The 24114-nt window shown below is 38.9% G+C and overlaps 1 protein-coding gene and 1 pseudogene across 3 annotated transcripts in view; both read left to right on the forward strand.

The window, feature by feature from the left end:
- RYR2 (ryanodine receptor 2) overlaps positions 1 to 24114 on the forward strand; it is a gene marked incomplete at its 5' end in the record, with an annotated part of 721806 nt that overhangs the window by 194123 nt on the left and 503569 nt on the right. For both annotated transcript variants that reach the window (XM_082674159.1, XM_082674158.1), the window contains one exon: positions 12016 to 12135. In XM_082674159.1, the coding sequence (XP_082530285.1) occupies positions 12016 to 12135 (120 nt within the window). The remainder of the gene's footprint in view (positions 1 to 12015; positions 12136 to 24114) is intronic.
- Positions 21389 to 22251, forward strand: LOC309835026 (non-selective voltage-gated ion channel VDAC1-like; annotated as a pseudogene). The gene has a single exon. The product of its transcript is annotated as a non-selective voltage-gated ion channel VDAC1-like (transcript).

Here is a 24114-nt window from a genome sequence, read left to right on the forward strand (position 1 = left end):
TCTCCTAAATCCCCTCTGTTCTGGGTCTGATCCCCACTACTCCACTGAAATGAACTTTGGCAAGACCCCCAGTGAACACCACGTTGCCAACCGTGATGGTAATTCTAAGCCTTCATCTCACTCAGCTTCTGCATAGCGCTCTTCTCAGAAAACAGTTAGGAGTCTTTTTTCCTTTGTAGCTCGTTTATCTGACTTGGCTCCTGGTTTTCCTTCTCCCTTACAGCCCGTTCACTATAATTCACTATAATTCTTCTTTATTGAATTCTCTCATCTGAACCTTCTGATGTCGGTGTGCACTAGGTTTAGGGTTCACTTTTAGATTCCCTAGTTGTTGTTTACCCATTCATTCCCCTTGACTAGTATCATGGTCTTTAAATACATTTTCATACTGTGGACTCCTAAGTATTTATCTTCAGCCATGGCATTTTTCCTCAATTCCAGAGTTATATATCCAGCTGCCTACTTGAGACCTCATTTGGATGAAAGTCATCACAGACCTAATATGTCCAAACTTGCCTTCACAAGCCCCTCCCCTGCTGCAAACTGTTTTCCCCCAGTGCCCCCCATTTCAGGACATGGTACCAGCATTTAACCAGGTGTTCAAGCCTGAAACCTTAACATATTCTTTTTCTTCTCTATCTCCATCCCATATACTGTAAGCTCTACTTTTAAATTATATTCAAATTCTGACCACTTCCCAACACTTCCACAGGCAACACTCTAATACAAACCACCATCTTCTTTTGCTTTGGCTACAGTGAGAACCTTTCAAATAGTGTTTGTGTTCTCAACATGGCAGACAGTGTGATTCTTTTAACATGGAAATAAGTTACCTCTCTCCTCTGCTCACAACCGTCTCTGGTTTTCATCTTTCTTACTTACTTATTATTGAACTATAGTTGATTTATAATATTGTATTAGTTTCATGTGTACAGCACAGTGATTCAGTTTTTGCTTATTATATTCCATATTGGTTATTACAAGGTATTGGGTATAATTTCCTGTTCTATACAGTAAATCCTTGTTGCTTATCTATTTTGTGTATAGTAGTTGGTATCTGTTAATTCCATACTCCTAATTTGTGCCTCCCCCACTCTCTCTCCCCTTTGGTAACCATAAGTTTGCTTTCTATGTCTGTGAGTCTGTTTTTGTATATAGATTTATTTGTATTATTTTTTAGATTCCAAATATAAGTGATATCATATAGTATTTGTCTTTCTCTGACTTATTTCACTAAGCATAATATTTTCTTGGTCCATCCATGTTGCTGTAAATGACAATATTTCATTCTTTTTTAAAAAATTTATTTATTTATTTTTGGCTGCATTGGGTCTTCGTTGCTGTGCATGGGCTTTATTTGCGGCGAGCGGGGGCTACTCTTTGTTGTGGTGTGCAGGCTTCTCATTGCAGTGGCTTCTCTCGTTGTGGAGCACGGGCTCTAGGCATGTGGGCTTCAGTAGTTGTGGCACACGGGCTTAGTAGTTGGGGCTCGCAGACTCTAGAGCGCAGGCTTAGTAGTTGTGGCGCACAGGCTTAGTTGCTCTGTGGCATGTGGGATCTTCCCGGACCAGGGCTTGAACCCATGTCCCTTGCATTGTCAGGCGGATGCTTAACCATTGCGCCATCAGGGAAATCCTTCATTCTTTTTTATGGCTAATATTCCAGTGTGTGTGTGTGCGTGTGCGCACGTGTGTGTGTGTGTGTGTGTATGTGTGTATACATATTGTATGTAAATATGTGTATATATGTGTATATATATACATACACACACACACAACACCTTCTTAAGCCAGTTGTCTGTTGATGAGCGCTTGGGTTGTTTCCATGTCTTGGCTACTGTAAATACTACTGCTGTGAACATTGGGGTGCAGATATCTTTTTGAATTAGAGTTTTCATTTATTTCTTTATAGATACCCAGGAGTGGAATTGCTGGATCATATAGTAGTTCTATTTTTAGTTTTTTAAGGAAGGGATACTGTTCTCCATAGTGCCTGTATCAAGTTACATTCTCACGAACAGTGCAAGAAGGTTCCCTTTCCTCCACACCTTCTCCAGCATTTATTTTTTGTAGACTTTTTGATGGTAGCCATTCTGACTGGTGTGTGATGATACCTCATTGTAGTTTTTATTTGCATTATTTTCTCTAATAATTAGTGATGTTGAGCACTTTTTCATATGCGTGTTAGCTATCTGTATGTCTTCTTTGGAAAAGTGTTTTTTTAGGTCTTCTGCCCATTTATGATGGGGTTGTTTGTTTCTTTGATATTGAGTTGTATAAGCTGCTTGTATATTTTGGGTAGTAACCCCTTGTAGGTCTCATCATTTGCAAATATTTTCTCCCATTCCGTAGATTTCATTTTGTTGATGGTTTCCTTTACTGTGGAACATCATTTAAGTTTGATTAGGTCCCATTTTTTATTTTTGCTTTTATTTCTTGAGATAGTGATCTAAGAAAATACTGCTACGATTTATATCAAAGAATTTTTTGCTTATGTTTTCTTCTAGGAGTTTTATGATGTCTTGTCTTACATTTAGATCACTAATCCATTTTGAGTTTATTTTTGTATATGGTATTAGAGAATCTTGTAATTTCATTCTTTTACATGTAGTTGTTCAGCTTTTCCAGCACCACTTGTTGAAGGCTGTCTTTTCTCCGTTGTATATTCTTGCCTCCTTTGTCTTTGAGGTTAATTGACTATAGGTGTGTGGATTTATTTCTGGGCTCTCTGTTCTGTTCCATTGACCTATTTGTCTGTTTTTGTGCCAGTACACGCTGTTTTGATTACTATAGCTTTGTAGTGTAGTCTGAAGTCTGCAAGGGTTATACTTCCAGCTTTGTTCTTTTTTTCCCAGGATTGCTGTGGTAATTCTGAGTGTTTTGTGGTTCCACATAAATTCTAGGATTATTTGTTCTAGTTCTGTGAAAAATGTCATGGGTATTTTGATACGGATTGCATTAAAGCTGTAGATTGCTAGTATCATACTTGGACCAAACTCCAGAGTCCTTCCCATGACCTGCAAGCCCCTCTGGATCCAGCCCTGCTAAGTTTCTGTCATTGTTTCTTCTACTCATCCCCCCAGCCCCTCACTCACCAGACCCCTTCCTAGTGCAGGGTTGCTGTGTTTGCTGCCCTTCTCTGCCTGGAATATTCCATGTGCTCACTCCCAAATTTATTCTGATCTTTGTTCATTGTCTTCTCGTCAGAGAGACTGATTCTGACCAGCCTCTAATATAATCCCCTTCATTACTCTTGATATCTTTGACCTTGTCCTTTCGTATTCTTGGCTCTTATCACTATCTGATGTTAAATTTTATAAACTATTCATTTACTTATTATTTATCTCTTCCTTGAGTATAAGCTCCATGGGTGCAAGAACTTGTTCTGCTATGTTGGTGGTCATGACTTGAATAAGTGAATTTACTTCTTACAAAAATAGGAATGATGAAATAACAATTATTAATCATCTTTTATATTCTGGGCACCCTTTCCTGTGCACTTTGTAAATATTAGATTCTTGATTAATTTAATCCCTTGCATGCAACAACCGTGTAAAGTAGGTGTTTTCTCATTTCATAGATGAAAATACTGACAGTCATAGTGACTAGTAAAAGGAGAGCTGGAGAGCTGGGATTTAAACTCTGAGTGAGTCTGGTCCAAAAGTAATGTTTTCTACTTAATTCATATTATTTAGTATTACAAATGATTAAATAATAGTTATGTATAGTGGGCAAGTTATTATTAATTATTATATAACTTACTATATTCTTACTCTGTAACTTATTATACTAACTCTTATAAAACTTGTTATTACATAACATTATTATATAACTTCCACCTAATAGATAAAGACACTGAGTTTCTAATTGGGCTCTAGGGGACTCTTTTTGCACAAACACAAGATTTCTGTAACAGATACTTTGTGTGTCTCACTTTATCTGGGTAACTTTTGTATTTTCCATCCATTATATTTGACCCCTTGAACTGGCACTTGTGAGTTCACCAAGCTTTTCAAAAGCCGGTCCTAATATTTGTATCATGATTTTGCTTCGAGTACAAAGTAACCTTTTGCTGATCTTTATAATACTTGGCTTAAGCTGAGTGAAAACAACAGAAAGGCTGAAAATTGCTGTTTTGCTTGTGCTCACTTTCTGGAGTGCATATGTACAACCTGACTCTTATCAGAAATAGCTTAATGCTCAGGTACAGTTTGGTGGTTCGTTGATTCTTTCCCAGGTCAGAGAAAAGCCTTCAGCTGAAATATTCACAGATTGCAAGAAAAGTGAGGAAATTTATTGAAAGCCTATAAAAATATGGAGGTTCTGGTGCACTGCATGGTAACCTCCGTTTTCATTAAAGAATTACATTTATAATTAGCAAGAACAGAATTAAATATTTATAATTAGCAAGAACAGAATTTAATAAGTTTGCCAATTACAGCAGTAAATCGGAGGCCGAAATTGCAAGCTCACGTTTCCCTGTGTTTTTCAAAAGCAAGCCTCTGAATCCATAGCTAAATGTTATGTCCATACAGTTTGAGCCATGAAACCCTTGCATAAAAATGCAGGTGGGGAGGTACGTATCAAAACATATCCCAGAAACAAGAGTAAAATAGTTCCTATGAATAATATTATTTCGTGCTCTGTGTTTTTGCTAAAAACTCTTTGGTGTTTATTCTCCAGTGGGTGGTATAATATGTATATGTCCAGTTGGCTGTTATTTATTTATTTTTGTGATCAGTCTTGAAAATTTGTCCTTGTGTTGTGCGGTAACAAGAGAATTACAGTTACTGGAGGTCACAGACTTGTATATATGAGAGAGAGAGAGAGAGAGAGGGAGAGAGTCTGTGTATATGTAATACAAGAAAGCATAGTGTCCTCAAGAGTCAGAAATTGCCTGTCTTGAAATAAAGTTATTGATATATAGATTCAGATCTTGAAAATTGCCTCTAAACTTCTCCATCTTTTTTTGTCTTTTCCGCATTCTTCCTTTACATAAAATCTTTTCATTATCCTTCCTTAAAATGTTGCAATAATTCGTACACAGTTGTCTGCTCTTCAGGACTTTAATGTGGTTTATGCATTCACGTCTGGTGTGGATCTTTGAGAAGCTCTACAGCTTTCTCCCTGGGTCTCTGCCATTCTGCAGACAGGAGGAGCAGAACTTTGAATATTCTAAAATATGCATATGCAAAATCTCAAGCAATATATTATGTATAACATACACATATTTTTATAGTTAAATATGGGTCTCATCTGTTCTGCATAGCTACTAAGTATTTCAGAGTAATATGAATAAATACACTTAATTTTTCATAGAAGCATCATATGTAAGTGATACTTTGTACAATAGGTACACTCTCTGGTGTAATTGCAGAAGGACTCCTAAGGGGCCAGCCCATCCGGCACTCTCTTTTGTCTCTTAATACTTGCTTGAGCATCAACCAGGTGACAGGGAGACATTATTGAGTGATCAGTTAGTTACTCTGCTTGTCTCAGTGTGTGATGTCAATGCTTTATGTGCAAGTAAGAGCACTGATTTTCTTTACTAGCTCTTTCTGTGGGTGTATTCCATGTATAGGTGTGAGAAAGTCAGGGTAACAATCTCATACTCAGCACATATATTAAGGTGAATTTCATCTTTACATGTGAGGCAATCTTCAGTGCCAAGTAGGAAATTCAGATCATTTTCAGAGCTAGGAACACAGATTTTATGCATGCTATTTTCCAAGTGGAAAAGGGGAAAAGGTACATTTCTGTTGATGTTATTGTTGGTGACTCTGTCAACTTTAATCTATCTCACGTGAAACAAATACTGAGTTAGAATGTCTGCAATATGTTCAGTCTTTCTAGATCTGATTTTTCACTTGCATGTCAATTCTCTTATGACAAAGGTCAACTTAAATGCTTAATTTTTGTAACTGCTTCTATTTTTATGATTATGACCTCATATGTTGTCCAAGCTATTTTAGGCTTTTTATTTTCCTGTATCTTTTAAAATTCTAATTTAAAAGTTATTTAAAATATTTCAGAAATGTACTTATTTTCAAGGATTTAAAACCTAAGAGCAGGGACTTCCCTGGTGGTCCAATGGTTAAGACTTCGCCTTCCAGTGCAGGGGCGTGTGGGTTCGATCCCTGATCAGGGAGCTAAGATCCCACATGTCTCGAAGCCAGAAAACCAAAACATAAAACTGAAGCAATATTGTAACAAGTTCAATAAAGACTTTAAAACTAGTCCACATCAAAAAAATCTTTAAAAGAGAAATTAAAAAATAAAACCTACGAACAAAGAAATTTCCTTTACCTAGTGGTCTCTGGGAAACTTTTTTACTTCTTCCTTACTTTCTACTAAGAAATATAGTTCGCCATCACTGTCTTGGGTGATATTCATGAGGGCAGTTTCAAAGTTTTTTCACGCATTTTGAAATAAAATTTCACAAGAGAGTAGATGGGATACAACATGTCGTAATGCTGAAATGGCTTCCTCATGTGGTCTTATGGGTGCATCAGTCCTGATCTACGTCCGTTCTTCTGTAGTTGGGATCAGATTACAGGATTGTATCTTCATCTATAAATTATTTGTGCTGTTTAATATACCAGTTGCTGTGTGTGTGTGTTTGTGTGTGTGTGTGTGTGTGTGTGTGCGCGCGCATGCATGTGCATAGCTTTCTGCTGGTGCTTTAGCAGCTCGGATATGTGGTCTATGTGAAGAGGCGGCAGGCAGCCAGGTGGGTAGAACTGTATTTTCTGACAGAGTTTAGAATCACCTGTACATGGTGATACTGAAAATCAGGACAGCTTTTTGTGGGCTTCATTTCAGTTTGGAAGCTCCCTGTAGAGAGTGCCACCTCCTTTGCCTGCCCTGGGGGCATCCTCTGCCATCCTGGTTCACCACCACTCCTATTTCCTAGGTTTTAGGGTAATAAGAAAAGTGGAAAAGCAGTTAATTGAAGAGGAAGATGCTCTGCTGAGTTCAGAGCCAACAACTTAATGTTATCAAGTATTTTCATGAGTTCCGAAGGATATGGCAGATGTTAATACATTCATTCTTTCTACAATAGCCCAGAAAAATAGGTATTTTTCCATCTCTGAAATGGAAGTTAAAAAGGTCCCTTCCTCCTCTTCTGTCTGTATTGATCTCTGTCTTCTGCTTTGCCTTTCTGTCTCCTTTCCTAAAAATCCAGTAAGTAGCACTACCTTGGACAGCCGTTTCTCAGTCGAAAATTTAATCATTGACTAAATTTTAATTACCTACTAATGATAGACAACCTTTTTCTCACCTCACCATTGCCTGCTGCTCCTCGATTCAAAGAAGTTTCCTTGTTATTTTATGTAAGTTTGTTTTTCATGTGATTTTGTTTTTCATTTGGTTTTGTTTTTAACACAGTTAAATCTGGATATAGTAACTTTATTCACTTTACCTATAGCCACATCGCTAAAACATATTTGATGAATGGAAACCAGGGGATTATACTAGGGTTAGTTTCTGGGTAGATTTCTAGCCAGACTGTTAGTGCAGTGATTTTATATCATTGTAGGAGGTAGTACAGCACAGAGGTTAGGGGTCTAGGTTATAGAGTCAGGTGGACCCAGATTTGAATCCTGTTCAACCACTTTGCTGAGTAATAGGGATTTACTCTCACAATGCCTCTTCTCATCTGTTAATACTCAAAAGCATAATAATAGTACTTAACTCTTCATTTATTTATGGCATAGACTCCCTGTCCCTCAGTAAAAGCCAAAGGCTTTTGGCTTTTAGGCTGGGCTCGGGGCCTGTCTTGATCAGTCTCTGTTGTCTCTGACTTCGTCTCCCACCATCCTCTTCCCCCTGGGTTAATCCACTCCAGCTGCACTGACATCCTCCCTGTTTCTTGAACGTGCCAGATACTCTTCTGCCTGAGAGGCTTTCACTGGCCTTGCTTCTGCCTGGACTGCCCATTCTGCAGATACTCACATAGCTAATGCCCCTTCCCTGCTTCAAGTCTTTGTCTCAATGAAACCCGTTAATTTTATTCATAATTTCAGTCTTCCCCACCACAGCAGCACTATGAGCCCCTTACCCTGTTCCAATTTTTTTTTAACATAGACTTTTCACCTTTAACATAATTTACGAACTTACTGTCTTTTTGTTTATTGTCTCTATTCCCTGCTAGAATGTAAGCCTAATAAGTTCAGGGACATTTGATTTATTTCGTAAATCATCTCAAGGGCTTAGAACATTTCCTAGAACATATTATGTCCTCAGAAAATATTTCAGTGATGAATGAATGTTTGAAAGGAGCTGTTGGTGGTGTTATTTGATAATTATTTTCCATTTTGTACTGTTACAGCAGACGTGGCAGCATTTGTTAGAGAAATCATGTCTTATTTACGCCTCACAAAATTGCCTGGAATGCAGTATTGTAGTGCTGGCTTTCCCCCCATAAATAATTGATCTCTGTGCTGAAGAGCTGTAAGGTCATAGGAAAAATACAGGAGCATTTAACAAAAGGAATTCAATCCAAGGTATATTTATGGAGCAGTGGTCTAAATTGAACGGTGGTATGATTCCCTTGGGTTTTAAGTAAAACGTTTATTTTCATTGGGCACCTGGTTTCCATGGAGTTTAATCTGACCTGCTTGACAGATAGCATTGGGTACAATACAGATGGTGGACTTTATTTATTTATTTTTTTTGTGGTACGCGGGCCTGTCACTGTTGTGGCCTCTCCCGTTGCGGAGCACAGGCTCCAGACGCGCAGGCTCAGCGGCCATGGCTCACGGGCCCAGCCGCTCCGCGGCATGTGGGATCCTCCCGGACCGGGGCACGGACCCGCGTCCCCCACATCGGCATGCGGACTCTCAACCACGGCGCCACCAGGGAAGCCCAAGAATTTTTAAAATGCATAGTCAGTAGGCTCTCCAACCACAGTGGTTCTGGAGAAAACATTGTGCTTTGAGATGAATGATGGGTTAATTAATAGGCGGGTGTTGCGAATTGGTGTTTGGTCCATCAGTGCTCAGTATATTTCACTTTCAGTCAAAAAGGAACTCTTCATTTACTGGAATGTAAAATAGAAACAGCTCCCAGATAAACTGGAAAAAGCCTTATAAGTGTGTCAGGCTAGAATCCATCAAAGTTGGATCATAGTTGAAAGCTGTGGCCATGGCTCTCTTGTTAGTGGCGTGGCAGAGCTCCCTGAACTCGGTGCTGCTTCGTGGCCAGGCGCTTCGTCACACGATGCCTAGGCACTGAATTGTAAGGAAACTGCACAAGTGAGTTGGTTTTATTAATTTAATAGAGTAGGTCAGTACATTGTTGGTTCCTTTCCCTTATATAGTTGGTTTGTGTCACATATTAATGAGCATCTCCAGAAATGTGCTCTCATTTCTGGTTCTGTCCAAAGTCCACAGACTTATTTTAATATTCATCGGTTACTGACTGCCTCCAAACTCTTATAAAAGACTTCTCACATCTTTTCTGGGATCCATATCCTTTCTGGGACCCATTCTGAATCCCCTTCGTACTTGAGCACTTGTTAGAAATGCAAAATCTACCCAAGACCTTGTATTTTAGCAAGACCTACAGGTGAAAGGATGCATGTTAAAGACTGAGAAGTACTTCTTTAGATAACAAGTGTCTTAAAAAATCAACTGAGCCTCTGGAAGCAGTGTGGGGTTGAGGACTTTTACATTCAAATAAGTTAGGTCTAATGACCAGCTCTTAGAAATAAGAATGTTCAGCCCTCTGTGAGTAACAAGTTACTTTGAGCCTTATTTTCCTCATGTGTATATCTGTGGATAATCTGTATATTACTGGGATATTGTGAGGATTAAATAAATTAATGCCAGGACTGGCATGCACTGTATTTTTGGTAAATATGGTACACCTTCTCTTCTTTCGGGCTTACTGGGCAGCACTGTTATTCTCACCTGCCTTATACCTTGCTGTATTTTCTTATTCTCATTCCTAAAACGTCTTTCATTAGTACATTACAGTAATTATTTACTAACTGTGTTTAGATAGCCTCCAGTATCCAAAGGAACCTATCTTACCCAAGAGTGTAGTTTACTCGCTAGAGTTAGTTCCATAGGGTGAGACAAGATAGCAAAAGGCTGTGGCGGTTTGGGAAGGCATTGAGCACATCAGGACAATTCAGTTCTTTGTTACTATACCACCTATTTGGAAAACATGATGTATCTTTGATCTTGCAGATTATATAAGCAACAGAGGTATTTCATTATTTTTATTATAGCCATGCTGAACATGAATTAATATTCAGATGTACTCATTATATGAAAATAGTGCTTTTTTTTTAGCAGTTGACTTTTAAAATGTAACAATTGAATGCTCACTGGAAATCACTGAGCACTGTGGGGAGAGTTGGGAGCTAATTATTAAGAGATTGGGCTTGGCTGTGACCGGTACTATGAGCCAGCTATTAGGTATTGCTGCTACCGCGTAGGAAATAAAGCAAATTTATAGCATGATAAGGGTTTTTATTAAATTACAGCTGCACTTTTCCCGTTGATATAGCATATTCTTTAGGTTAACCAAAAAGGCTTGTTTTCTGCTTTTGAATATTTGCTGTATCTTATCACCTCCACTCTACTATTCTACCCTGGTGAGCATCTTCTAGCATGTACTCATATTCCTTTTTCGCTTTGATTCTAATTAAAAGGGTTGATGAGTATATTTGTTTTTTTTTTTCTCTGTTAAGTATCCTGTTTCTTTGAGGTTGAAATGTCAAAATATAAATGGCTAGACTTTTTAGGCATTTGCCACTTAGAATCTGTTAAATAATGATATCTTGCATTTCTTGTTGATTTAGGGCCTTTTGTATGTCAGTCACTGTGTAAGTTAGTTGATCTCACTTCCCTCCTCATTTTGTAGACGGCAGAACTGGGGTAAGAACCCAGCTATTGCTAATTCTAAAGCCCGTGCGTCTTGTCGTGTTCATGCTGCCTGTACTAAGTCATCGCATGGATCATCTTTCCCTTGTACAGTTTTTCCTGTAACCCTGCAATTGATTGGAAACCAAGTGTTGGATTGCAGAGGACTGAACTAGCAGATCACCTCTCTGTACATTTTTAAGCAATCCAGGATCATTCAAAGATGAGCAAGTTGCCAATGTGTGGTTGAACTAAGATGACTTTTCACGTTGATTTGAACCCAGAAGCTCTGTTATTGACCTGTTTTCCTGTGTCAGTTTTGGAACTATGTGTGTGTGCTTGCTAGTAGAATCTGTTCCATTCTTGATAATACTTGGTGTCCTAGGAATATGTCAGACCATTTTTTGATAGTTTTGATGATTTAAAGCAGTGTGTAAGAGCGCTAACATGGAAATCCTGTATTTTACTTTTCTCCATGCAGGTTGCCTTTGGGGATCAGTAATGACAGTTAAAAAAAAAAGCTGTTGATTGCCTTGAATGGCAATAACTTCTCCCGCCTCCCCCTACCCATTTATCTTTTTTTGCAAATAAAAGTACACTAGGAATTGATTCTTTGGCTTTTTTGGGGACAGTTGTTCATATATTTATTTTTCTCTGATTTTATTTTTAAAATTTGTTAAATAATTTTTTAAGATTTTATTTATTTATTTATTTTTGGCTGCATTGGGTCTTCGTTGCTGCGTGTGGGCTTTCTCTAGTTGCGGCGAGCGGGGGCTACCCTTCCTTGCGGTGTGCGGGCTTCTCATTGTGGTGGCTTCTCTTGTTGTGGAGCACGGGCTCTAGGCGTGCTGGCTTCGGTAGTTGTGGCACGTGGGCTCGGTAGTTGTGGCTCGCGGGCTCTAGAGTGAAGGCTCAGTAGTTGTGGCTCATCGGCTTAGTTGTTTCGTGGCATGAGGGATCTTCCTGGACCAGGGATCGAACCCGTGTCCTCTGCATTGGCAGGTGGATCCTTAACCACTGAGCCACCAGGGAAGTCCCTATTTTCTCTGATTTTAAAAAAGCATTAAATAATAACCTTGTGGATCTGATTTAGACTAAGTGATGCCAGATCTCACTTTTTTCTCTTCTCCTCCCCTCTGCAGGATGATGAAGTGGTTCTGCAGTGTACTGCAACCATCCACAAAGAACAGCAGAAACTGTGTTTGGCCGCAGAAGGGTTTGGCAACAGACTTTGCTTCTTGGAGTCCACTTCGAATTCCAAGGTGGGATAAAGCCTTTTCAGGCTACTCAAATGTTGGGGTTTTAATAGGGGCATTGAAGTTATTTATGGGCACTCTGCTCTTTTCTATGGAACAGAAACTAAAGGAAATTGAACAGTCTTTTCCCTATTCATTAAGCAAAGTTTCAGTTGAGCCCCTACTCTTTGCAAATAACTCAGATGCGATTGTTAACAGGAATAGCCAAAGTCCTTGCCCCGTGCTGTTTATATATAGTAGGGGAAAAGTTAACAATGTAAATAAGTGATATAATTTCAGAACCGATAAGGGCTGTGAGGAAAAGCAGAGTAGTAACAGGGTGGAGAGCGATAAGGCAAGGACTCACCCTTTCACAAAGGGTGTTTAGGGAAGGCCTTTCTGAGGCAGTGATATTTGAGCAGAATGAAGTGAGGGAGGGAGAAGTACTAAGTTCTTGACCATTCTGGAAAGAACCAGGCAATGCAAAGGCCCCTCGTTAGGAATGTGCTTGCAGAGTGTTTAAGGAAAAACAGGTAAGCCACTGCAGCTCTAGTACCACGAATGGGGCCACTGGTGAGGAGAGGTGAAGGGCCTGTCAGCCCTTGGTTAGCAATTGAGGTTCCTTCCTAATATAAAGGGAGGCCATTGGCTCAGGTGAGCAATGCAATTTGATTTAATATTTAAGTGAATATTTGATTTAGCTCTTCTGTGGATTAGAGGCTTTTGTGGGTTTTTTTTTTTTTTTTTTTTTTTTTTTTTGGCTTAAACAACAGAAATTTATTGCTCACAGTTTTGGAAGATAGAAGTCCAAGATCAAGTTGCCAGCATGGTTGGGTTCTGGTGAGAGATTAGAAGCTTTTGGAAGAGTAAGATTAGAAGCAGTGAGAGCAGGTGGAAGGTGCCTGCGGAAGTCTGCAGGGCAGCTGCTGGGTCTTCAGATGAGAAGCAATGGTGGTGGGAAACTTGGGGGGGTTGAGAATAGACTTGCAGGATTTAGAGGATGTGCTGATAGATGACTGTGTAGAATAAAGGAAAGAGAGGAAATGAAGATGTTTCTGGGGGTAGAAAATCAACCAGAAAACAGTCAATTTAATAATGTTTTGTGTAGCACTTTTTAGTTTACAGAGTCCTTTGACCTGCATGATTTCATGTAATTGTCACAATAGGAGAATGTGTGCATGGTTATTGCTGCTATAGTCACTGTACACATGAGGACATGGGGGCTAGTAGAGGGCAGGTACTAGGCCAAAGGCTTCCTGTGGCTCAAAGCAAGTGTCGTCAATAGCTTTTCACACTTAACACCTCGGTCTTTTGGCTTCGAGTCCCTGATTCTTCCCTTTATATCACAGTACCCCTTTCATTACTCTGTGGAATAACATTGAGCAATGTATACATATGATTTATTTATTATAGTAATTTAATGCCAAGTCATATTATTAATATTGTAATGGTGAGTGACAAAACATTATGCATTTTATAGCCCTGCCTAGATTTAGTTTTAATTTGACAAGTGTTATTGAGCATTCTCTTTGTGAAAATTACCACAATAGGTATCAGTTGTGAAAAATATTCTTCTTAAAAAGAACTTATTAAGAATTTTAATATTTAGTATTTTCCCTGTGGTTTCTGGAATTTTGTCGTGCCTAGAACGAGGCAGCCCAATTAGTTAGCTGGGTTTTTATTTTTCACTGTACTGGCTATGGTTCTCTTGGTCCTTTAATGTAAGAGCTGGTTTCCAGTACTAAAAATGAACTCTCCTCATGCTCTAGTTAGGTATGTCATGTAGCAGTCAAGGCACTGAAATAGGCTAGGCATTCATTTAAACTGGTTAATCTTGAAATAGATCAAGATGGAGGAGTAGGAGGAGGTGGAGCTCACCTCTCCCCACAAACACATCAAAAATACATCTACATGTGCAACAGTTCTCACTGAAAACTAATTGGAGACTGGCAGAAAGACTCCTGTACAGCCAAGGCTATAGGAAAGATCCTCATGGAATCGGGTAGGAAGGGAAGAGAAGTGATCAGGTTGGGACCTTGTGCCTTTGGGAGGGGACTCAGAGGAAAAGAGAGATACACGGGTGGAGATTTGCCCTGGGGAGTCAGCTGTTCCTGTCACATATTAGATGCCCCAGCCCTGGGGTCTGACACAGGGAAAATGAGCCCCTTTGGCTGGTGGGAGGGCTGGTGGGACTCAAAAGAGGGCTATGGGAAGCCTGAATTTTGCCTGTGAGCAGTGTGCTTGTGCTGGCTTGCTCCCGAAGCAGGGTGGAGAGGGCAGATTGAAAACTGCTGAGATGGCTGCCTGTGACTGCCCCAGTGCACGCCACAGCCTGAGCCCAGCAAACACTCCAACCCCACTTACTATATATTAACAATGGACTCTCAGAAAGAGGAAACAAAAAACAATCCTGTTTAAAATTGCATCAAAAAGAATAAAATACCCAGGAATAAACTTAACTAAGGCAGTGAAAGACCTATACTATGAAAACTATAAAACACTGTTGAAGGAAATTGAAGATGGTACAAAGAAATGGAAAGATATTCCATTCATGGATTGGAAGAAATAATATTCGTAAAATGTCTGCTACCCAAAGCAATCTACAGATTTAATTCAATCCCTATCAAAATACCCATAAAATTTTCACAGAGCTAGAGCAAATAATCCTAAAATGTATATGGAACTCAAAAAGACCTGAATTGCCAAAGCAATTTTGAAGAAAAAGAACAAAGCTGGAGGTGTCATGCTCTTTGACCTCAGACTATACTACAAAGCTACAGTAATCAAAACAGCATGGTACTGACATAAAAAGAGACACATAGATCAATGGAGCAGCATAGAGAGCCCAGAAATAAATAAACCCAGGCACCTACAGTCAATTAATCTATGACAAATGAGGCAAGAATATACAGTGGAGAAAAAACAGTCTCTTTAGTGAGTGGTGCTGGGAATACTGGACAGCTACCTATAAAAGAATGAGAGTAGAACATTTCCTCACACTGTATACAAAATAAGCTCAAAATGGATTAAAGACCTAAATGTCAGACCTTAAACCATAGAATCCTAGAAGTGAACATACGTGGAACACTCTAGTATACTCCATGTTAGTATACCTGAAACTAATATAATATTGTAAATCAACTATACTTCAGTAAAAGCTTACACAGTGATGCATGTCAATTATATCTCAAAAAAAACTGAAAAAAATTTTTGGAAAAAAAATAAACTGGTTAATTCTTCGCAGGGATACTTGGCTATCTAGCTGTGACTGTTGACATAGTGAACTGACCATTTCAACCATTTTTGTTGTTGTCATGCTCTGTTATTCTTTTTCGGCTTATCTGAAAATTTGTATTTAAGATGAGATACTGAAATTGTTTATCAAGCATAGAATAAAATAGTAACTGAAGTCCAGTAAAACAATCTGAACTTTTTTAAAAAGTTCTTACAACATAAATTCTCTTTTCTTTCCCCTACTCAGATTACTTGATGATTCCCTACTGTGTCAGTTTTTTTCATATCTCCGTTTTACTTTGTTCTCCCTGACTTGTATATCCTTCCTTTACGTTTCCTGCTGGTGAAATACTGCTTGTCCTTCAAAGCCTATCTCAAATAGTCCCTCCTCTGGGCTGTTTTTCTCTCTGTTTTTCTTAAGTGATTTATTTATATTTCTACTATATTGTTAGTTGGGCTTAATTCTGTGTAACATCCACAACATCTTCTCTCCCTGAATATGTAAGTATGTATACTCCCAGGTACCATACACCAGCTTCTAAATTCCCTGAGGACCTGGGTATAGTTCATTTATTTTCTTATTTTTTAGCATGAAGCACTAGTGAGTGATTCATAAGATTTAATGGATTATTAAATTTGAAAGGCAACCACTAGTCTTAGGGCAATTTATTTTATAAAATAGACTTCTAATTTTCTGTAATAGCAAAGAGTCAAAACTGTGGACTTCAGTTGATGTTTAAACTATCTAAGCCTGGGTGCAGATGTGTTTCATGCAGATATATCTGGATTTGACATTCATTGGTAGAAAGTGAGAGATGGCCTTTTTTTTTTTAACCTCTCAAATTGGTGTCTCCTGCATTTATTATAAAGGTTGGGAGAACAGAATTATTGTTGGCATTGAGTAGTCAGTCACTGTAAATTATATACATATTCCTGGAAATGATCCCAGAAAAACCTTAAGCACAGAACCTTCTAATCAAATGCAAGAGTTACTTTTTCAGAAGACTGTTTCATTTTCCTAGGATATTTATTCAGGCTGATCTGTGCCTGAAAGAGAATGTTTCATAATTCCAGCATAGATTTTCTTGCAGAAAATGTAAGCATTAAATCTGATGATATGTTTAAATAGTTATTCATAATTCATAATTATGGATATTTACTGCACACTCCTTATATGAATGACATTTTTGTTTCTATATTTTAGAATTGAAAAGTTGGGCTTTTGTTCTTTGGACCTAGTCATTTTCAGAGATACCCACCTTGTTATTATTAAAAAGTTTATGGAGAAATGAGAAGTTATTAGGGAGGCATAGTTTTTAATCTCCTTGAATCTCCACATAAAAACAGACCTATGACGATGGCAAAACCTGAAACCCACAGACAATATAATATCTAAAGCAAACTAGGTGACAAGTTATCCCCACCTCTGGTATCAGTAAGTGTAGGGGAGGAAGTGTAGGGGAGGTGACGTGGTTTCTGCTGTCTCTGAAAACTGGTAACAGGTACTCGCTAGAAAACATGGTGGGCCAATGTGAAACTAGAAGCTAAAACTAGGAAGGAACAAAGGAACTATGGTAAGGATGGATGTTTCTAGAGCAATCTTGGCTTATGGACTTGTGAAACTAACCAAATAAGGCTCTTTTCTTGACAAAGCCCTGCTCTGAGGGAAATTGTTGGGAATCCAGTTCAGATTGAGCAGGGTGGATAGGGGCAAAGGATAGAGAAGGACCAGGTGAAAGTGGGGCAGGGAAACAGCCAATAGATCTCATAATCAAAAAGCCTGGTTTTGAACACTAGATGAAAACAGCAGAACAAGTTGCTGCAGGACCCTGAAGCTACAAAAGGTATGCTGACCCACCCTCCTTTCCCAAGCGTACAAGGAAGCTCATCTCAATTTTTATCTGTTTATTTGGTGTGCTTTTGTTGCCTGTAGACATAATTCTGCTCCTTATTTGTCTCTTTTATATAACTATATATATAATTATATATATAGTTATATGTAATTATATATAATCATATATAATTTATATATAATTGTGTATAATTTATAAATAATCACGTATAATTTATGTATACTGTATAAGTGGAGTAATTAATTTACATTTATTTATATAATTATTTACATTTTTCCATTATGTATGTAGATGTAATTTTATATGTCACAGAGAAGAAGGAGCAGAATAGTATCTATAGGTAATCCAGGCCCACCAGACTTTCAGCTGCAAACCAGGAATCTAAAACAACCATGATTAATATGCTAAAGGTTCCAATGGATAAGGTAGACTGCCTGTAAGAACAGATGGGCAATGTAAGCAGAGAGGTGGAAATTCTAGGAAGGAAGGAAAAAGAAATGCTGGAGATCAAAGACACTGTAACAGAAATTAAGAATGCCTTTGATGGGCTTATTAGTAAATGGGACGTCGCTGAGCAAACAGTTTCTGAGCTTGAGAGTATCTCAAAAGCAGCCTGCAAAAGAGAAAAGCAAAGAGAAAAATGACTGAAAGAAAAACCATAACAGAATTGAGTATCTAAGAGCTGTAGGACACCTACAGAAGTTCTCTAGAATCATGATGAAAGGAATAGAAGAAATATTCGAAACAGTAAAGACTGATAATTTCTGCAAAGTAATGTCAGACACTTAACCACCGATCCAGGAAGTTCAGAGAACACCAAGCAGAATAAATGCAAAAAACCCCTACACATAGGCGTATCATTTTCAAGGTACAGAAAATTAAAAAGTCCAGAGGGAAGCCAGAGGGAAAAAACTTACCAATGGAGGAGCAAAGATAAGAAGTACATCCAACGTCTCAAAACACCACTGGAAACAAGAAGAAACTGGAGTGAAATATTTAGTGTTGAGAGAAAAAAAAAGCTCGATACCAACCCAGAATTCAATATCCTGCAAAATTACCCTTCAGAAGTGAAGAAGAAAGACTTTCTCAGACAAACAAACATTCAGGATATTTTTTGCCAGTAGACCTGCTTTGCAAGAAATGTTAAAAGAGTTTTGCAGTAATAAGGAAAATATATAGGTCAAGAACTCTAATCTTTAGCAAGGAAGGAAGAGGATCAGAGAATGAGTGGTTAAAATAAAAATTTTTTTTCTTATTCTTAATTGACCTACCAGATTGTTGAAAGTAGTCATAGCAATACTGTACTTAAATATATATATATGTATTCATTTAATAATTTTCCCAACAGAAAGCACCAGGCCCAATGGATTATTCACTTATTATTATTTTTTTCTCCCTTCCTTCTTTCCTTCCTTCCTTCCTTCCTTTTTCTTTCATTTATGGCTGTGTTGGGTCTTCGTTGCTGTGTGTGGGCTTTCTCTAGTTGCCGCGAGCGGGGGGCTACTCTTTGTTGCGGCACGCGGGCTTCTCATTGCAGTGGCTTCTCGTTGCAGAGCATGGGCTCTAGGTGCGTGGGCTTCAGTAGTTGTGGCATGAGGGCTCAGTAGTTGTGGCTCATGGGTTTTAGAGTGCAGGCTCAGTAGTTGTGGCACGTGGGCTTAGTTGGTCCATGGCATGTGAGATCTTCCTGGACCAGGGCTCGAACCCGTATCCCCTGCACTGGCAGGTGGATTCTTAACCACTGCACCACCGGGGAATTCCCTCACTTATTATTCTTAAGGAAGACACTATACCAATTCTTTATAATCTTTTTCAGATGATTGATGCAGAAAGAATACTTCCTAACTCATTTATGAAACCGTTACCCTTATATCAAAATATGATAATGACATTACAAGAAAAAAAACTACAGACAATATCTCTTTATACGTAGATATAAAAATCCTCAAGAAAATATTAGTAAATAGAATGCAATAATGTATAAGAAGAATTATACACCTTGACCACATAGGATTTATTCGAGGTATACAAGTCTAGTTCAACATTCAAAAATCAATTAATGTATCCATCACATCAACAGAAAAAGAAAAATCACATGATCATATTAATAGATACAGAAATTGTGTTGGAAAAAATAACATGCATTCATGATAAAAAAACCCACAAAACTCTTAGTTCCCATGTAGTCTTAGTTTACTTTCTCAACTTGATAAAGATTATCTACAGAAAACCTACAGCTAATATACTGAATGGTGAGAATCTTGAACCTTTCTCGCAAAGATCAGGAACAAGCCAAGAACATACCCTCTCATCACTTCTTTTCAACATTGTACTGGAAGTCCTAGCTAATGCATTGAGACAAGAAAAGGGAATAAAAGGCCTACAGATGGGAAAGAGAGAAATAAAACTGTCTTTGTTCATAGATGACGTTATAAATCTATGTAGAAAATCTGAAAGAATCAACCAAAAACTCCTAAAATTAATAAGCAGTTATTGCAAGATACAAATTTAGTATACAAAAGTCAATTGCTTCCCACTATACTGACAATAAACAAGTGGAATTTGAAATTAAACACACAATACCATTTATATTAACATGCCAAAATGGAATACTTAGGTATAAATCTAATAAAATATTATAATATCTCTATGAGAAAAACTACAGAACTTTGAAAGATATCTAAGAAAAATTAAATAGGTATTTTGTGTTCATGGATAGGAAGACTCAATACTGTCAAAATGTCAGTTCTTCCTGACTTGATCTGCAGATTCAGTGCAATCCCTGTAAAAATCCCAGCAAGTTATTCTGTGAATATTGACAAGCTTATTCTAAAGTTTAGTTGGAGAGGGAAAAATAACCAGAATAGCCAACAGTGTTGACGGAGAAGAACAAAGTTGGGGAACTGACACTATCCAACTTAAAGTCTTGCTGTAAATCTACCGTAATCAAGACAATGTGATAATGGTAAGAGATTGGACCAGTAGATCAATGGAACAGAATCGAGAGCCCAGAAATAGACCCACAGATGAAGTCAGGTGTTCTTTGACAAAGGAGCAAAGGCAGTCCAATGGAGCCAAGATAGTCTTTTTAACAAATGGTGCTGGAACCACTGGCCCCCCCCGCCCCATGCAAACAAATGAATCTAGACACAGACCTTACACCCTTGATAAAAATTAATTCAAAATGCATCACAGACTTAAACGTAAAATGCAAAACTATAAAATCCCAGAAGATAACGTAGTTAGAAAAACCTAGATGATCTAGGGTGTGTTGATGAGTTTTTAATTACAACAGCAAAGGCATGATCTGTGAAAGAATGGATAAGCTGGACTTCATTAAAATTAAAAACTTCTGCTCTGAGAAAGACAGTGTGAAAAGAATGAGAAGATAAGTCTCAGACTGAGAGAAAATACTTGGAAAAGGCCCGTCCCAAAATATAGAAAGAACTCTTAAAACTCAGAAATAAGGAAACAACCTGATTTTAAAAAATGGGCCAGAGGCCTTAAGACACCTCATTTAAGGAGATAACAGGTTTCCCCTGCCATCTGAAAGTAGAGCATTCCTATGAAACTTTTCATATGGCAAAATGGCTTAAAGCAAACAAGCAGTTACCTTAGGACACATCTTGCTAACAGACGCACAAATTAAACTGAGATAAAGCACAGATGCTCACAGACACAGTCAGAGCTGTGGCTGCCTGATGCCGAGATGCCGAGTGTAGCTTCTGAGGAAGGACTGCGTGAAGACAGTTTGGAGGCTTCTTACAAAACTAAGCGTACTCTGACCGTATGACCCAGCCATCATGCTCCTTGGTGCCACTCTTGTTGCTGATAGTATGGGCTGGATCTGTAATGCCTTGCTGCAAGACGAAAGCTGAACGCTGTTTCTGCTTCTTGCCTTTGTTCGTAAAAGCGAAAATCCTCTTCTGATTTCTTTTGATTAGCAAACAGGTACTAATGTAGATCTTCCCTAAAAGCAAACTGGTATAAAAATAGACTTTTGAAAAGCAGGGGATACCTGTATATAGATCACAAATAAGCACATGAAAAGTTGTTCCACGTCTTACGTCATTAGAGAAGTGCAAATTAAAACAGTGAGATAGGCCCTCTGCCCCGCCGCTCGCTCTGTTCCTCATGCCGCAGCCCCCGCCGTAGCCGCTGCGGAGCCCACAGCCACTGCTTCTGAGCAGAAGATGCCTGTGCCTCCCACGTATGCTGATCTTGGCAAATCTGCCAGGGATGTCATCACCAAGGCTATGCATTTGGCTTAATAAAACTTGATTTGCAAACAAAATCTGAGAATGGACTGGAATTTACAAGCTCAAGTTCAGCCAACACTGAGACCACCAGAGTGACGGGCAGTCTGGAAACCAAGTTACAGGTGGACCGAATATGGTCTGACGTTTACGGAGAAATGGAACACTGACAGCACACTAGGCACGGAGATTACTGTGGACGATCAGCTTGCACGTGGCCTGACGCTGACCTTCGATTCATCCTTCTCACCAAACACTGGGGGAAAAAAATGCTAAAATGAAGACAGGGTACAAGCGGGAACATTATCAACCTGGGCTGTGACGTGGATTTCGACATTGCCGGGCCTTCCACCCGGGTGCTCTCGTGCTGGGTTATGAGGGCTGGCTGGCTGGCTGACTACCAGATGAATTTTGAGACCACAAAGTCTCGAGTGATCCAGAGCAACTTTGCGGTTGGCTACAAGACCGATGAATATGAATTCCAGCTTCACACTAATGTAAATGATGGGACGGAGTTTGACGGCTCCATTTATCAGAAGGTGAACAAGAAGTTGGAGACTGCTGTTAATCTGGCCTGGACAGCGGGAAACAGTAACACTCGCTTCGGAATAGCAACCAAGTACCAGATCGACCCTGACGCCTGCTTCTCGGCTAAAGTGAACAACTCCAGCCCGATAGGGTTAGAATATACTCAGACCCTAAAGCCAGGTATCAAACTGACACTGTCAGTTCTGCTGGATGGCAGGAATGTCAGTGCTGGTGGCCACAGGCTTGGTCTAGGGCTGGAGTTCCAAGCATAAATGAATACTGTACAGTCGTTTAATTTTAAACTACTTTGCAGCATAGCTACCTTCAGAATTTAGTGTACCTTTTAATGTTGTATGTCTGGGATGCAGGTATCGCTAAAGATCATGTTAGACTTCCAGGTTAAAGGTGATTCAGCTTCAGGGTGTTACCCTTTCAGAGGTACAGAAGAAACCCAATTTCATAGCAGGTCCTTTCAGCTGTAGACTTGAGGGGGAGCTTGCTGGCCCCTCTAGAGATGTCAGGTTTCTTTTTTACCTAGAAACGGCTGCAAGTGGATGTTGGTAGTTTGCAGGCACTTTGTAATTCGTAAATTCGTATTAAGTAAATGAATGAAATTGTGATTTCCTGAGAACGGAACCTTGGGCTCCTACCCTGATTGAGGAGAGGCTCTTTGCTGGTGTATACAAACTCATCTGAAAGGGACTTTTTAAGGCAGGGACTTTTCCCACCCCAATCCATCACCTCTTTTACACCAAAAGTAGTCTGCAGGGAGTGGTAGCTGTTTCTTCTGTGCCATTATGGGGTGGAGAAGGTGGATGTGATGAAGCCAATAATTCAGGACTTAATTGTGTTTTTTCTCATGTTGTGTTTTTTGGCCCTTGCACCAGAGTATGAAATAGCTTCTAAGAGCTCCAGCTGCAAGCTGGGAAGAGTCTCTGTGACTGTAATCGCGTGGCGACAACACTCAGCATCTAAATTGAACTTCTCTTGTATTTTCGCCACTCAGTTTATTTTTTAGGAGTTTAATGGGTACATTTTAGAGTCTTTCATTTTGTGTGGAATTAGTTCCTCCCCTTCAAATGCTGTCATTAACATCACTTAAAATCAAACTTGAATAAAATATTGAAACCTTAAAAAACAACAACAACAACAAAACAATGAGATTCCACTGTGCCTGTTAGTGACCAAAATCCAGAACATTGACAATACCAGATGATGAAAAGGTTGTGAAGCAACAGAAATTCTTACTCGTCATTGGTGGGAATGCGTAATAGTTCAGCCACTTTGGAAGACAGTTTGGAGGCTTCTTACAAAACTAAACATACTCTGACCATATGATCCAGCCGTCATGCTCCTGGGTATTTACCCAAAGGAGTTGAAAGGTTAAATGTTCACACAAAAAGTTGCACGTGGATGTTTATAGCAGCTTTATTCATAATTGTCAAAACTTGGAAGCAACCAGCATGTCCTTCAGTAGGTGAATGGATAAATAAACTGTTACATATAGATAGTGGAATATGACTCAGTACTCAAAAGAAATAAGCTATCAACCCATGAAAAGACACGGAAGAAACTTAAATGCATATTATTGAGTAAAAGAAGCCAGTTCAAAAAGGCTGCATACTGTAGGATTCCACCTATATAACATTCTGGAAAAGTCAAAACTATGAAGACAGTAAAAAGATCAGTGGTTGCCAGGCGTTAGGGAGGAGGGATGAATAAGAGGATTTTTAGGGCAGTGAAACTCTTCCGTATGATATTCTCATGATGGATACATGCCATTATACACTGGTTAAAATCCATAGAATGTACAGAACCAAGAGTGAAAACTGTGGACTTTGGGTGATTAGATATGTCAATGAAGGTTCATTTCTTATAACAAATGTACCAGCTGGTGAGGGATGTTAATAATGGCAGAGGCTTATTTAGCACGTCTGTGGGCAGAGAGTGATGGGAAAATCTTTGTGTTTTCCATTCAAATTTGCTGTGAACCTAAATATGGTATAAAATAATGCATTGAAATAAAAAGAACAACAGAAAATGTTAGGTATAAGAGAATGCACTTATAATAAATGACCCTGGGAAGAAAACCAAAGCTCGAGAACACTTGCCTGAAACCACACATTGAAAATGCA

This window comes from Grampus griseus (assembly GCF_964374135.1).
Source record: "Grampus griseus genome assembly, chromosome: 16".
NCBI lineage: Eukaryota > Metazoa > Chordata > Mammalia > Artiodactyla > Delphinidae > Grampus > Grampus griseus.